The 16,967-nt window shown below is 36.9% G+C and overlaps 1 protein-coding gene across 1 annotated transcript in view; it reads left to right on the top strand.

Annotated features, from left to right (window-relative positions):
• The first annotated feature begins 5,972 nt into the window (after positions 1-5,972).
• LOC131793850 (dentin sialophosphoprotein-like) overlaps positions 5,973-16,967 on the top strand; it is a 12,511-nt gene continuing 1,516 nt past the window's right edge. The window contains exons 1-4 of the mRNA XM_066172751.1: positions 5,973-6,098; positions 6,681-6,797; positions 8,167-9,744; positions 16,866-16,967. The exon at positions 16,866-16,967 is cut by the window's right edge and continues 1,516 nt beyond it. Of these exons, the coding sequence (XP_066028848.1) occupies positions 6,011-6,098; positions 6,681-6,797; positions 8,167-9,744; positions 16,866-16,967 (1,885 nt within the window). The 5' untranslated portion in view covers positions 5,973-6,010. The remainder of the gene's footprint in view (positions 6,099-6,680; positions 6,798-8,166; positions 9,745-16,865) is intronic.

Below are 16,967 nucleotides of genomic sequence, written 5' to 3'. Positions count from 1 at the left end.
TTTACATCTAATTGGTTGAGAGAGTGGCACCATTTTTCTGGACCAATCACAAAGCGAAGTAAAACAGAACCAAAACCAATGCAATCTCGGATTACTTTCGGCACTTAATTGAAAATGGCTCTATTTATGTCGTCGTTCAGGAGGAAAACGGTGGAAGATACACAAAATTCATCCAGATAAAGTTCAGTTTGAACAATTCATTCAAATTGTCCAATGTTGCTTTTATCTTTCAGTTCTCAAAAGGCGAAGGGACGATTTAAAGGTCAAAGATCTATGAGATAGTTCCCACATCTCTTCATGCAATATTTCAATACAGAGAAGTTTGGTTAAAACTGAATTTATCCCGCTAGCAGACTGGTTTACTTAACTGAACTGAGGGAATAAAACCAGTTACTAAGACACTTGCCGTAAATTTCAGGTATTAATAGTTACACCATGAGGTGACGATAAAAGCGCCTCTTTCCTCACACTATTCGGACTCAAGAAATATCATTGATATTTTTTATTCTTTTCTGGGCCATATGTATCCACTTCTCCTCCTCTCCAAATATTTATCTCTGCAAGGCTGGAAGACATTTGAGTGTTATGAAAGATGGTTGGCTTTTCTAAAAAAGGCCTCTCAAATCAAATTTATTTGTCTCTTAACGACTTGGTCAGTTACTCAGCAAACTTACATGTCCCCGAAAGCTTAATAAACTAATTACTAACATTATACTTGAGCTTGTATCATTTCTCTAAGCTCGGTTTAAAGTTCTGGGATGCAGTGTTCTAGTTTTACTAGAGTGTATTTTTTCCCTTCTTTACTAGCCGTACAGCGAGGGTCACATTAGTGCCACGAACAAGTACTATCTCTTGGGTCAAGGTCAAAGTACCACTGTGAGCATAGTTTTTTCATCATTAATGTTTCAGTTTTGAAAAACTCATGTGTCTTGATAGTATATGTGTAAGAACAAGGACAAGGAAAATAAGTTCGAGTATGTTTTTAATTGAGATTGATATCAAAGACATGTCAATGAGAGTTTTTAAATTATCCGATTAAAAAATACATCATACATATATGTATAGTGCGTTTGGTCACGATCTGTGTATTGTCTTTAAGAACTGTGGCTATGAAATGCAATTTAGTGACAAATTCTGTGAAATAAAGGAATTCAATATGCAAGGTACTTTCGCGAACAATGAGCTCCTTCTGATGAAAGTATTTCAATAGTTCCGAAAGAGTTTTATTGAAAGCAACTGCTTCGCATTCCACGATCCGTTTTCGTGCGTTACCTTGACCCTTAAATTGATGCTTGATTACTTCAATGAAGCATGAGACGTAATTCCTCTCTTGAGGTAATTGTTCCAAAAGTCACCCGCAACACCATTATCCTACATTCTTTATAAGATCGATTTGATTTGCGTGGGTAACCGTTTGCTCGTGGAACTTACCAGGAACCTCTTCATAGCTAGGACGATGTCGGTTTGCCGCAATACTAATTTGGCGGCCACAAATTTGCGCAGGAAACATACCGGCAGGTTTTGGTTTGAATATAGGCTTTATTTTGATTTGTGCACGTTTTTCCTAATTCTTCGTAGTTTCTGTGAAAATTGAGGCAGCTCAATCATTATGGAGAGAAATTGAAATGTTATCTTGGGAAATTTCTTAAGTAAGGTTCACAACTTTTGATATGAAAGGAAGTAAGAATAAGAAAAATGTTTGAAATTTCTTATTAAGGCAATATCATGATACACAAATGGTGTGCTATTGACTGAACTTAACTCAACCCACCATGTACCTAATATATGTTTCTGCCAGAGACTCAAAAGGGTCCCTGTGGCCATTTTACAGCTAACGGTTGATTCCTTTTCATTACGCTCAACAGAAAAGTTAACAATTTTCGTTTTAAATTGATAATTTCTTTCTTTTATAGCTAACAGAAATGTTATAAACTGATTTCAATCCTTAAGATTAATTAGATCTCCTCAGTTATCTTGCTTTCCTGAAAGGCAAGTAAGAGAACAGCCACGAACTACCCGGTGAAATGATTCATTCCTTTTCGTTTCCTTGAATTGATAGCAGCCTTTAAAAATTACGTCTTTTTTGTGCATCGCAAGCGCAAAATGTCAAGACGGATAATGGGGAGTTGTGGGAAGGAGATGTTTTATTAACCAAAATGGATTCGTTGTTTTAATACATACGAGAACCTTAAACTATTGCTGATCTTAGATTAGGAAACATACTTTTTTGTTAGGATCCCTCCCTACTTTGATCAGCACAGAAGATTCATGTTGCTTCTTCAGTTCTAAACTCGTTGTTGCTTTTAGTCAAGAGCCGCAAAACTCGCAAGATTCCTTTTCCTTTCTTCTTCATAAATTTCATATTCAAACGTATGTCGTCAACCCGTATACATTCAGTTGTACATATAGAACAACTTTACGTAACATACAACACACGCTCTATTTCAATAAAAACCCTCGCATTTTTGCTTGAAGAGATCAACTCATGATGAAAGAAAAGATTCCGTATGGGAGGATTCGGGGGGGGGGGGGGGGGGGGAAAGTAGATTTCCGGCAAAGCCATTTACCGGAGGTCAGGCGCAAAACTTTATAATAAATTGTGGTACTTAACAGGCTTTGAAATTCGGCCTATCAATACTCAAAACTGTATTAGTCGAATAAAAGTCGGACGGATCAGCGTTGTAATACAACTTGCCAACAATACAATACAAATTTCGACCGAACAGCATAAATGCAAATAAATTAATTCTTCACAACCTATTGCAACTATTCCAGAATTAACTTGGTTAACTTATGTGTATTAGTTTGCAGAGATCAGTGAATGATAAGAGCCAGCGTTGTTTACCAACCTGCATAACAAACACCGCTTTATTCAGCTGAATGTTTTTACACTATGGACCTCACTGGCAATTTAATATCATGTGAAGAAAAAAAATACATTCGGCAGACTTAGGTGGGGTAGCGATAGAAAAGGATTCCGCCAAACGAATTACGGGGCATTTAGGTTTTATTAGATAAACGATGATAATACAAGCGTGAATGATGAAAGCAATTATCCAGAAGAGTGAATATTTTTAAGACAACTTTGCTCTCGCTAGCTCGAGTCGATAAAAAACGCGATGAAAAATATTCAAATTATATTGTGAGGAGAATTATCCGGGTTAGAAAGGCTGCTTTCCTTGAGCTGCTCCGATTACTGGTGGATTAATCTCTCTGAATGCAGAGGTTCTCTCACAAGAGGTGTGAACAAAGACAAACTGAAATAATCAAGAAAATTTTCCGAACCCCAGGTTTTTTATTTGTGGTGCTTTTGCGTTTCCAGTCATCAGGTCATTAATTTTGTTCAAGGGCTCATGTCGAGGACTCTGTAATCTTTCTAAAAATTAATAAAGGAAAAAAAACGACGCCTCTTAAAGACCAAGTGGAATCCTGCTTATTGCTGATGCACTTGATCGACTAGTTTAATCGATTATTGATAAAAAACCTTGAGCCTCTTACTCTACAGCGAGTCCATGCAGCACTATTATTCAAAATGATTTGCACGGAATCTACAATGGTATAAATGCACCAAGAGATAACATAATCTCACCCATTTACAGGTCATATCTGTCTTTATCTTATAATTAAAAAATTGTTTGTTAAAAAGATTACTTGCTTTTAAGTAATTTTTAACAAGACGCGGTAAAACGAATCAAGGAACGTCTTCCGTTTGGAGTGTACGGACTTGGAAATTCAAGAGGATGGCAAAATTTTCTTTCATAAGTTAATCGAGCTCAAACTAGGTGTTACGTGTGTCTATTAATTACATACCATATTGATTAATCGCTCACGACTCATAATTAGCCCCAATAATGTCTGTGCGAGAAATTAACTATCTGGTCAGTTCTCAGTCCCCTATATCTAAGAGGCACTTCAAAGGTTTCTCAACTTGTATTTTTATCTGAGGAAGTTTTCCAATTTGAATTTCCAAGTTCTAGAGTTCACGAAAGTTCGGAGAACAAAAATCGCGTCAGCAACGATTGCAAAACAACAACAAAAAAAACAAAAGTAACAGCAACAAGAAAAGCAACCAATTGATTACAATATAAGCTGTAAAACGAAAGCCGTTTTTTCTTTCGAATCCAAACTTTAATGGTATCAGAACGACTGGGATACAGGCTAATAAGAAAATTTACTCCATTGTCAAAAATGAAAAAATCTGAAGTTTCAGTTATGACAAAGGATTGTTATGCAAGAGTTTTAAGGAGTTCGTCAGCCATGAAGAAAGCACTGTTCCTATTTATTGACTTAGACTTCACTTCTTTATATCGCGTTACCTATAGTGGTGATCCGACAAATTATTTTGGGTCCAGTTCCGCAGTTTTGCTAAAACTATAAGGATTAAATTAATATAGGCAGCTTTTTGTGGTTGTTTAAGAAATATAATATCGTTTCAGCGGATGCAAATTAAAGTTGTCAGATATTCCAAATGGGGAAAAAATTAATAATATCAAATCACTCTCAATTGTAAAATTCATCCTTACTTTGTTTGTCTTTATTGGAAGGACTCACAATACCTAACCATTTCAGAGCACTAACCGGCGACCTATTCTCAGAAAAAAGAGTACTAATATAGAAAACAACGGCTATGATCATTTTTTCCTTTAGAAAAAAAAATATATATATATTTATTAGAAAAAAAAACAAAAACAAGGCAAGCCGCTTCCTTTCTCGAAGGCAACATCGATGCATGGTATCTGATTGCGTCCCATTGGCGCCTTTGGCCCGTCTAAGATTGTCCACACACTGATAAGATTCCAGAATTTTGGAAAGAAAGAAATGATATTCATTTATTATATGGTTTTGAAGTTTAAAGTAAAAAAGGCTGTAAGATTATAATGAACTTTTCTTTCGAACTGATAATTTCCTTCAGCTAAAGATAATGTAAAGTTCACACGCCCACAGTTCCTTTCAGAGGAATCTGGCTTTAAGTTTATGATATACAACAACAAGCTGAAAATAAGTAAGGATTAATAACAAAGGTTACAATGGGCAGCCTTTATTTTTGTAGCATTTCCGAATAAACGCAAAGCAAGTGTGGGCGAGGTCTCTAAAGGCTCGCTCGTTACGTTACAAATTTCTCATTTTTCATTCAGTGAACCATCTTTCGAAATAATGCAGCCTAGAAAGAACGACAGACAGAACGATCAATGGTAATCTCGCTGATAGGCATTGTTGAACGCAGGAAGTCCACAAGCTAGTTTGCGTCGTCTTGTGCGGTCAAAAGATTAACATGAAAATGAAATATCGACGACTTTCGTTCTCTATATGTTTGGTCTAATGTTACCCGGTGCGTTAAATCAACTACAAAGTTAATCATCTTCTGAAACCATTGATACTGAAAATTGCCTACTCTGAAGTGCAGTGTTCCTCTAGAAACAAAGCATGCTTGCTCATTAACTATATTCTCTACCCTTGGAACATCCGCCTATAAAGGTTCTGTGTCAGCAAGTCATTTCTTTGTTCAGTCATATCACGTACCTTGGTTTGTACAAAAACCTTCAAACCCAAAAAAATTTAATTCAAAAGCGAAATCCATCAGGGATTCTACAATTAATTCAACTTTAATGTAAAATAATCGACTTTCTTTTGGAAACTAATCATTAATCGTGGCAAAGCGAAAAAGGAAATTTGATATCTCATTAGCAAAGATCACATCTTGAAATAAACCAATACAGATGGGAAATTACTTTCGGCCCGAGAAAAGAAAAGTACAAATTGATGATTTTAACTTAAACACAGTCAAATAAAACATGTTTAATTTTATCCCATTGGAATTCATAACACTTATTTTTGTTGTTTATTTAGGAAAAAGAGAATTCGAGTAATTCTAATTTCAGAGTCCAAATATTGAAGTAGTGGTAGCAATACTGACATCTACACGTGGGACTATAAATATATAAATGTACTCTAAAGAAAAAAGCGCCAGTGTCAGCGAAGGTTAAACAGAAGCAGGATCTACCCGACGAAGATGAAAATGACATCTAAAGTATTATTTCTTCTCTTTTTCTTGACTTTCCTCCAGTCGCATCGTTGCCATCCGTTACCAGCTCCAGAAGGTGAGGTTTTCAATTATAGTTTTGGTTAATACAATTTCCTAGCTCGCTTTAATAATTGTTTTCCAAATGATTCAAGAAGAGGACGGCTTGTTAGGAGTCCATATGCTTATATTATGATCATCAACATTTTTTTTCCTTAAACCCCATCAAACTGTCAACTAACAGTATGTGTTTTAGTGGTGACAATAGTAATTTGCAAAAAGTGTAGCATTAGCAAACTGTTTACTCAGTCAACTTTGAATTAAGCACAGACTATTACTTTAATTGCTTTCTCCTCCTTTGACCAACAATTTATACGTTCTTGATATTGCTTTCTCAAAAAAGATGCATTTGGTGCAAATTTGTCTCTTTCGATTTTAGCCCAGTAGTGTTAAAGTGCAAAAATAATCTTCTTATGATTTAAACAAAGTGTTTTTCAATTTAAACAACTGAATTGAACAAGAGTTCACCATCTGCGAAGAAAATCTGAAATAAGGTTTACTTCACGAGAGGTCCATAAGGATCGTGTAAGAACACCGTTTATGGCCAAAGTTTAACTAAACCAACATATATCATGAAACATTTTTCTCTATTTTTTTCCAGATGGTATAGAGAATGGACACGGTTTTGACGTTGTGGAGGTGCAGACGGTAGAACTCGCGATTAATGCACTCAACGAGGAGTTAAATGGAGCCCCCTCTGACGGTATCGATGAAGAAGGTAAAAATCCCTTTGTTTCTGCTAATTTGTTTTCTGTCACGAAATCATGTTTATCCCGGAGCCTTGTAGAGAGTTGCGAAGGTGCTTCTTAGAAAGAAAACAAATATGCAACGAAATTCATGTTTCGTGAATAACGTCTATTTGAGATTGTTTTCGTGACTGAAATAGAGCGAATTTATTCGTATGACTAATATTAGTCTCAGAGATGACTTTGATTTTATTTCGCGAACTTGATTATTTCTTATGGCCGTCAATATCGATCACGTTACTTCTTTAGAGATTGAAAAAGCCTGAAGTTCCCGTCATAAATATTTCATCATTTTCATCTCATCAAAACAATTGCTTTGACTCATTTCCACGGGAGCTTAAATGAAAAGGAAAGCTTGAAATAATATAGGAATCCTTTACCGCAGTACTGCTAAGGTGGTGTGAATGATAATATTTAATCAGATAACTTTCTAATCCCAGGTGTACCATATCCCGTACTAGCGGCTTGTTAGTTGAACTCTGGACGGTAGCACATAAACACTTAACAAGAATGCATCCAATATCCTCAGCCTGAGCACGGGTTTTAGACGTTAAATCTAGGCGCAATTATTATGACGTTGGGCATTATATGGCTTAAGCATTTGGCAAATGACAGTTATTCGTTTACCCAAACATATATCGTGGAGGAAACATTTTGAAATTCTACATATGTCTGTTTTGAATTTTTTCTTTCAAGAAACAAAACAAAAAAAAAATTATGATCGATTACAGCTAATTTGTAAGTGTCTGTTAGGGTTCTATGCTCTCCGACAAAGGTGTGCCACCCCTTTAATTCTCATACTTCTACAAAAAAGTATTCACCTTATTATTCTACTTTCCAATATTTAAAAATTAAAGAGTACAACATGGATTATTTTCTTTCTCTTATAGTGAAAGTGAAACTCGAAGCGCACGCAACGTAACACCACATCTTAACGAATTTGATAACCCATCAAGCTGATTAATTTTTTTAATATGCCACGTATCTACATATATATGCAAGCCGAAAAAACGAAGTATCGCGATCTCTACGTTCCTTTCACTGTTGAAACCTTTGAGTCGTTTGAAAAATGCTGTTTTAAAATGAAGCTTTTCTAACTCTTTCCTGAAGTTCTATTCTTTTTTAAGACTTCGTTGTGATCTTGATTCTTAAATTCTGTATTCAACACTGTCTTTTAACATCTCTCATTATCAGATTTGCTAAAGACGCAAAAAACTTCTAATTTCATAAAAGATCACTGCGAATTCCTGATGATATTAAGAATGATACGTCGGCCTTAGAGATTTTTAGAAAAAATTGTCCAAAAATACTCAGTTACCCAATCAAATTATCTTTTCCTAGAGCCTGGTAGTGAAGATACAGGGGAAGAAAGTGAAGAAGAAAATGAAGTGGATAGTGAGGACAGCAACAAGGAAGAGACCGTCGACGACGATGGAGTGGACAGTGAAAATGGAACTGAGGACGGTGGCATTGAAAGTAACGATGAAGATGGCGAGGAAGGTGGAGATGACAATGTGAAAGACGAAGGTGGTGATGACGGTGGTGAGGAAAGTGAAGATGATGATGGAGATAGTGCAGCAGACGATGATGAAGACAGCGTGAAAGATGAAGATGAAGACAGCGAAGATGACGATGGTAAGGACAGTGAAGATGAAAGTGGTGATGAAAGCGCAGATGATGACGCTGACGGAAGTGAGGAGGGCGAAGAAGACAGTGGAGATGACGATGGTGAGGAAAATGAAGATGACGAAGAAGACAATGGAGATAGTGGAGGTGAAGAAAGTGCAGATGATGACGGAGGGGACAGTGCAGATGACGAAGAAGGAGAGAGTGGAGATGATGAAGATGAAAGTAGCGGTGACAGCGATGACGGCGGTGAGGACAGCAGTGACGACGAAGAAGAAGAAAGTGGTGATGAAGATGGTGAATACAGTGGTGATGACGAAGAAGAGGAGAGTGGTGATGACAATGGTTTGGACAGTGGTGACGACAGTGATGAAGACAGTGGAGATGACGATGGAGGAGAAAGCGGAGACGATGATGATGATGAAGACAGCGGAGATGACGATGATGAAGAGTTTGGAGATGAGGATGGCGAAGACAGTGGAGATGAGGATGGCGAAGACAGTGGAGATGAGAGTAGTGATGACGATGGTGAGGATAATGGAGATGACGACGCTGAGGAAAGTGGTGATGATGATGGAGAAGATAGTGGAGATGACGATGGTGAAGAAAGTGGAGATGACGATGACGAAGACGGTGAAGATGACAGTGGTGAGGACAGTGGAGATGACGACTCTGAGGGCAGTGAAGATGATGGCGATGAGGAGAGTGGTGATGACAATGGTGAGGACAGTGCTGATGACGACGGAGAAGAAAGTGGAGATGACAATGGTGAAGAAAGTGGAGATGACGACGTTGAGGAAAGTGGAGATGATGATGGAGAAGATAGTGGAGATGACGATGGTGAAGAAAGTGGAGATGACAATGGTGAAGACGGTGAAGATGACGGTGGTGAGGACAGTGGAGATGACGACTCTGAGGGCAGTGAAGATGATGGCGATGAGGAGAGTGGTGATGACAATGGTGAGGACAGTGCTGATGACGACGGAGAAGAAAGTGGAGATGACAATGGTGAAGAAAGTGGAGATGACGACGTTGAGGAAAGTGGAGATGATGTTGGAGAAGGCAGTGGCGATGATAATGGAAAAGAAAGCGGAGATGACTACGTGGAAGACAGCGAAGATGACGAGGGAGAGGACAGTGGAGATGACGACGCTGAAGAAAGTGGTGATGACGATTTTAAAGACAGTGGAGATGACAGTGGCGAAGAGAGTGGAGATGACGATTTTGAAGATAGCGGAGAAGATGATGTTGAAGATAGTGGAGATGATGCCGGAGAAAGTGGAGTGGATGATGGCGAGGACAGTGGAGCAGAGGATGGTGATGACAGTGGTGATGGGGTTGACAACGAAGAAGTCAATGTAAGCAAGACTGGAGAAGGCAGTGTCGTCCAAAGAAAGGGAGGCGCGCATGTTGTGGATTTCAGAAATTATGGTAATGGTATCATTTACCGAGCCAAAAATGTCAAAAGTATCAAAGAACTCATCAAAAACATCTTGAGAAACAATAGTGACGTTCATATCAATGACACTAATACGATCTTTAAGTTGTTAAACGTAACCGAATTAGAAGGGTCCAGATCTTCCGGCGTTTCTTGGTATAGTGGATTATTTGTCTATAAAGCCCTAGTTTTAGTAGCATCCTTTGTAGTTTTATTATGAAAGTGACTGAAATTGCACGATATTTATCTTGTGTCCAAGAGCAATGCAAGGAGAAGTTTGCGATTTGCTTGTAGCTAAGACAGAAATTCTTGCGCTAGAATTCGCTGAAGGTGTACCGAAACCTGCACAAGAAAACTGTTTATAACTTTGTGCGACTTGTATGCGAATAAAATCTTATGGACAAAATTTTGCTAAGCGACAAAAATCACCTAGGGGATTTGCTTTTTTTGTATAGAGATTTAAATATAACTATTATTAAAGTTGTTATGAAAAGTTTTCAGCGACTTAACGACTTCTTTTTTAGACCTTAGTCCCGTTCCTTTTTTTTGGTGGTAATATCTGTTAGTCACGCAACCTAGCAGCCAGTCAAGCTGGTCTTTGATCGTTAGGGTAAAGGGTATTTTTGTTCAGGTTCAATGGTAACATGAAATTTCGTGATACAAAGGCCTACAGAAAAATTTCGGCACTGATGTATAGAATTATCGGACATTCTCCTCAATAAGTCCTGTAACTAACGCTCACTCGTCACAAGATCTGATTAGTGTTTGCATATTTGAAGATGTCTTTCATTCGCAAGATTGATAGTTCTAGAAAATTCGATAATCATGTCCGAAGCACTACTTTGACCTGTTCCTTCTTATGAATGAGCTTTACAATTTCCCCAAGACTCCGAAAAAAAGCGCAACGATTTACTCCCACCGAATGACGATAAATAAATCTAGATTTGTCCAGTTTGCAGGGGGTGCTTTAAACATTTCCCTCCTCATAAATGACAATAGCAATAATTTTACTAAGCCTCACTTTTAAATATACTGCAATAGCCATAGAAAAGCCAGAACATTTTTTATTTCATAAGAAAACTCTACGCGGGGCAGGAAAAGAATTCACCCGAAATTGCCATTTAAGCTTAGAGACAGTAAGCTTCCGTGCACAGCATAGTTTTTTAAAGCAGGATTTAAAACATCTGCAATATCCTTAGCACTCACTAAAGATTTCGGTTTTCATTAAAAGAAATCGTTTGCAATTTTAGAAAAGCTACTTAGTGGAAGGCCCTACACCTCTGGGACTCCTTAGGAAAATAATGCCTCAATCAATTCGAAGTTTTAACATCCCTACCGGCATTTGAGCGTTCGAATATTGTCTTGTTCAAATTCTCCCCCCCTTCCAGGCAAAAATTCTGTTCAACCCAATTTTTCTGTTAACAGCAGAATCAGCAACCTGGAATTTCTACTCCTTGAACAAGCTATGAAACCTAGACCTTGCAGACGTTTTGTTTTGAGCCATTTGCTCGCGAAAGCGAACTATTTGCCTAAAAACACCTCCATATTTAATGTAACAGTACTATTCCGCTGGAGAGACTTGACACTTCCGGTTCAAACTCCCCACCCGAGCCAGGCAAGGTTCAAATTTTCCACCCTGCGGGCACCAAAGAAGATCATATGCTCATTGGTTGTGTTGGAAGAGAGGGGATGGGGGAGAGGTTCAGGTTGATCTTCGTATTATACTACATATTTTCAGATCAACAGTGTATTTAGCAATCGTTTAAGTTACGTGTTTTAACGCAACTCTAGTTTGAAATTTAAAAAGAAAAACTTCCAAACGCTGTATTACACCCTCGCTCTCGGTGAAAAGGCATTTCTATGACTTCATGGTCAAAAGTACATCAGATTTCAGGAACTAATCATTAAACTTGTGCTCTTATTTTGTACTTGTCTTTTTTCTTCAATTCTCTTCATCTACCTTGATCGAGCGAAGCCTCATCTGAGTTACTCTCAGTTATTCAACTTGTTCACCAATTGTTTTGCCATACCTTAAAAGTCATAAAGCACTTTTCCCAGGATTTATAGCGTGATAAATCCACTTGGAATGTACGTAGTGTAGGTGTAAATCAAGTACCCTTTGGTGAATAAACCACACGCTTGTGTCTTAAAAATGAAAAAATGTGATCTACAACTTGCATCAATTATACTGCATTTAGCAAAGTTTCATTACTTACTGGTCTATTTTCTTGGAATATAGCATCATATTTATACAAAGTAAAAGGATTAGTTTTTAAATTATCAGCTACTTTCATTAGTTGATGATTCTTCTGTTGGGAAAGTGTTGGTAGATAATGCTTTATGACGTTCCATCCATTTTTTCGCAATATTTGTTATTCTGGCCCCTTATTTTACCACCAACAATTTCCTTAACGCAACTTTTACTGTCATTTGTCGCAAGGAATGAGAAGAGCCACACTTCACGAATGACTCCACTAATTACCCAGCTGTCGATTGTCAAGGCACGTGCTTGAGCACGTGAACAAGTGTTTAAAGTGAGTATTGTTGGTATGGATAGATTAGAGAGAGCGATCCTGAAACAGACAAAGGGGATCAATGGTGTTGACACTTACCTCTTAGTAATTTAGCTCCTAAAATAGATAGTGGACATTGCATTTTTTGCCACAGTTTTTGCTCAAGTTCTTAAAGACGGCTTCGACAGGAAAGTCCTCCACAGGGATGGATATACGTCAATGTTAACCAGGGAAAGTCAAGGTGTTTTTTCCTTTTCATAGCGTGAAAAGTAAAAGAAAATATTTCCAAAAATGGAGTGGGGCCAACTTAAATTTCGTATGGTTGCCACAGTTAATTTCAAAATTACAGAAGAATTGTTAGTTTCTCCCGGGATAACTGTGTAATATTAGCATCAAGTTCTTTTTATTTTAATATTGATTGATTCATCACATGAGCAGCTGAGAAAATTACAAAGATCTTAAATATCAATAAAATTGAAATACATGATAGAAGTCAATTTTGAACATTTAGCACTTTATGTCAGTCGTACCAAATTATTTTAATTTGGTTTTTTGTTATTGGAAAAGAACCCAAAATTTGCTCTTTTGCTCTTTTAAGATAAGGCAAAAAAAAAATGAACTTAGTTCTTCTGTTTGATATTGTTTATTTTTCTAGACCCCAACAGCTAATATCTTGATTGTTGCTAATATTCAACAATCTCTGAGAGAGTGCTTACATCAGTCAAGTCGAAGATTCCGATGCATTTCTTACTTTACCAATAAACAGATATCGAAAGCCACAAAAATCTCAAACGGTGCTTTAATCAGTCATTGCTTGCATCCAGTGTATTATAAATGTTATTATGTTTATCAGATGACACCATTTTCCGAATAGAAGCGAAACGACGGGTATCAAACATCTACAGATGACTTCGAAATTGGTTATTTGTTTTTGCCTTGTGACACTTTTAACTCCTATTTGGGGTTTACCATTGCTGCAGTCAGAAGGTAAGATTTTATTATTTACAATATATTTTGACCAAATAATATTTCATGGCATTTGCTGTCAAATTCGTTGCGTGCACTGTAATGGCTGTGGTTCTTACAAATGGAATATTTTGTTGAAGGTGAATATTTTCTGAAAGTATGTTCACAGTAGGATTTGAACTGTCTTCTTGTTCGAGTTTCTTTGATGGCTTAAGTTCTCTTTAAACGTATTCATTGTTACTTCGTCAGATATAGTTTATCATGAATTTCATATCCTAAATTTTGGTAACAATTTCTGTGTTCTTAAGTACCATGTTACATATTGAAGAACTAATAAAAATGAGCCAGGTTATAATCACTCTATGTTACCGACCTTGCAATACATGTTTCGGCAAAATGAGTATTAACGCGGTTTTTGATGATTCTCACTGATTTATGAGGTAGATGTGAAAAGGAAAATGTTCAATAAGAATAATGGGAAATATACACCCAATTAAGGGTAAAATTTTATAATTCCGTGTATCGATTATCTTTTAGCTGCCTACGCAGTCAGTTATTTTGTCAAGTTCAGCTATATTCACATGATATTTATTTCCCCACAATTTTACCGCAAGAACGGTGTAGTTTTCAGTAGATTTCCACGCTGCAAAATATAACATTGCTATCAGAATCCACCAGTATCGAACAAAGGAAAAACATAGCTGCTTATGATAATTAAAAAAAAAAAAACACTGAAAATTAACGGTTTGCTATAAATAATTTTTCGTTGACTTCTAATAAATGCTGTTTGACCCTTAAGATACTCTTTTAAGTCTGCATTAACTCTAACAGCGAAGAAGATAATTTTTAAACTTTCAATTTGATCGTCTTACTCGTTCTCTCATTTTTTGAAAAGTTCTGTTTGTGCTTACTATGGCGCTTACTGTAGCATATTAACTCTAATTTGGAACCGGCTCATTTTTGGTACATTAGGTTACTAGTGTTGTCTTCCATTCTTCTTCCATCTTCGGATGGTTTCGAATTGTGTGCTTTGCCTGGGTTCGATAGAATTTTAGCCCTAAATCTAAACATGGTTTATGATTGCTCGTCCGTTCAAACATATTCGTGACAGATCTTTTCCTTCCCATTCCTCTAAAGGCTTTGTAGGCAATTTACGCAGCGCTTTTATATCTAAGTCCGGGAAAATTAGAAGAGAAAATTAAGGAAACATGAAGAGAGTACGTTAGTGAGTGTTAATTGAAAAAAAAAACAAAACAAAAACTAGAAAAACTTTTTCAAAAAGTTGTTACATAATAGATTTCCTAAATAGTCTCTTATATTGTCAGTTACGGTTATTGGGTCTGATATTGCACTTAACAGATAATAAAGAAAGTAAGAATAAAAATGGCAGCGATAGTGATAACTACGAGAAGAATTAAGAAATGATAGGGGAATAACTTTTTCAGGGTTACACTTTTTATGAATAGTGTAACATCAGCCGAGTGAAGTTTCTTTGTTTATACCGTTTGTCTTTCATTTCTTCTCCAGTGCACATCAAAGCCAGCTTAACCCTGCACTCGTTGACATTCGCTCGAGAAATCCTAAAAAAATACTGGCTATGGTCAAAAGTGACTTGGTCTTCGGCCTTAAGGTAATGAGAAACACAGAAAACCAATATAATTGATTAGATGACTCTAGATTCTAAAAGGAAAACTTGACACTTGCCTTACAAGAACAGCCATATTTCATAAGATCCAATTGTGCACTGACATATCTAGAAATCGCTGCTTACAGAGCCGATATCATAACTGTACCCATTTAGGACGGCGTCATATATTTAACAATTTCAGTAATAGGTTGGTTTCTTCTAAGCATTTTTCGTGATCTGCCAAGATCTCGCGTGGAGTCATCCCCTATGCAATAAACCCAGGTGCATCATCAGCAAACTGCAGTCGTGCAGATAACCCAGGATATCTATCCAGAAGCTTATGATCAAGAACCTTATAGATTCCTCCATATTATTTACCAAGAAGCTAGGGTTTATAAACCGAACAATCAGAAGCTAGGGTGCAATTTTTGCCCAAATATGGAATTAGAGCTTCAAGGCTGCTTTCTTCATTTAAACTCGCGGCTGATTACGAAGAGGCAGTGTGAACCTTACCTGAAAAACTGAGGCAGAATCGCAAATTTTGTCGAGGAAACTGTATTTATATTATCTATTTAAAAAGAAAGTAAGTTGTTTGTGTCCTTGTTCGTTACAAAATGAACGGTGTACTTGTTGAGTGTTGATTGCGTCTCCACTAGGTTTAGAAATTCATTAAAAGAGCTCTAAAATGGTGAATTTCAGTAGCTGGTGACAAGTAAGCTGTTTAGCTCTGCTCTAACCCGCTCGCAGAGTGAAATACCTGTTTTTAATTCATAATAATCTCAAGTGTTAAGGAATTAAACAGCGCTTCAAATTATAACTTTACAGTTTGTATCCTTTTCAAAATATATGTGTTACCTTTCATAACGTATTCCCGATTAGTATCGCGGGAATGAGTCTCATTTCTTAGGTATTCAATAATCATTAAATATAAACATCTCCATATTAGGTAGTGAAATGTGATAAGCTAGTCCCGTGCTCTCCCAGCAGCTATCGGGAAATACATAATCACTTCTCGGTTGTAAGCTTCTGACCTATCTTACTGCTTATTCAGGGATGGAAATTTTTTTGTACGTGGCTCTCTCTTATACCTTCAGGCGGGGAGAGACACTGCGATTATCAACAGTTTCCCAATGATATCCCTTAGTGGACCTTGGCTCGATCCGTAACCTTTCAATCTGGAGTACATACACCGACTACTAGCCCTCCTTTCTGTAGTTTTGTTCTTGAGTAGGGACATTTTTAATTGTTATATGTTCATATCTGAAAATGTCAAAGATTGAAGAGTGAATGAATAAATAGTAGAGAAATAAAATGGTTTAAAACAAAGATTTGAGCAACGTCTTGAATTCAAACCTATTTTATCTAGTTGTGATGAGGTCCCCACAAAGGTGTAATTATTAATTTGTGGTTTTCAAAACTTAAGCGATTATTTGCGAATAACGTTTTTAAAACCATTGGAGCATTCAAAAGCCAGTCTAATGTGTTGCAATGGTTTATTATTCATAAATAGCGAAACCCAATTAATTCACCACTAAGTGAACACGTGAGCATTCCTTGTTTACTGAGTTTTAAACGTGTAGTAAATTTTAAGTTCTTTCTTGTTTATGTCGAGATATTTCACTCAGGCTAATGATGGAACGGTTGAGTAGAGCCAATATCTGCAAGATTTTGAGAAATTGAATTTTTAATTAGATAACAGCAATTCATGTCCTCTTTTGATTTAAAACCCCATGCAAAATTGTTACCAATTGACGGTGTTCATTGCTGTTACAAGTTAAAGCCGTTGTAAATTTCTTTTTACTAGAAGAGGAAAGTGACGTTGATGAATGCGATCGAGATGCTGGAGACGACATTGTTGGTGACATGAGAGAAAACAAAGAAAGTGGAGATGACAGTGGAGATGAAAGCGGTGAGGATAGCGGAGATGACAGTGGAGATGACAGGGAAGAAGAAAGTGGAGAAGAAAGTGGAG

This window comes from Pocillopora verrucosa, chromosome 9 (assembly GCF_036669915.1).
Source record: "Pocillopora verrucosa isolate sample1 chromosome 9, ASM3666991v2, whole genome shotgun sequence".
Lineage (NCBI taxonomy): Eukaryota > Metazoa > Cnidaria > Anthozoa > Scleractinia > Pocilloporidae > Pocillopora > Pocillopora verrucosa.
This window is presented reverse-complemented; position numbering and strand designations above follow the sequence as displayed.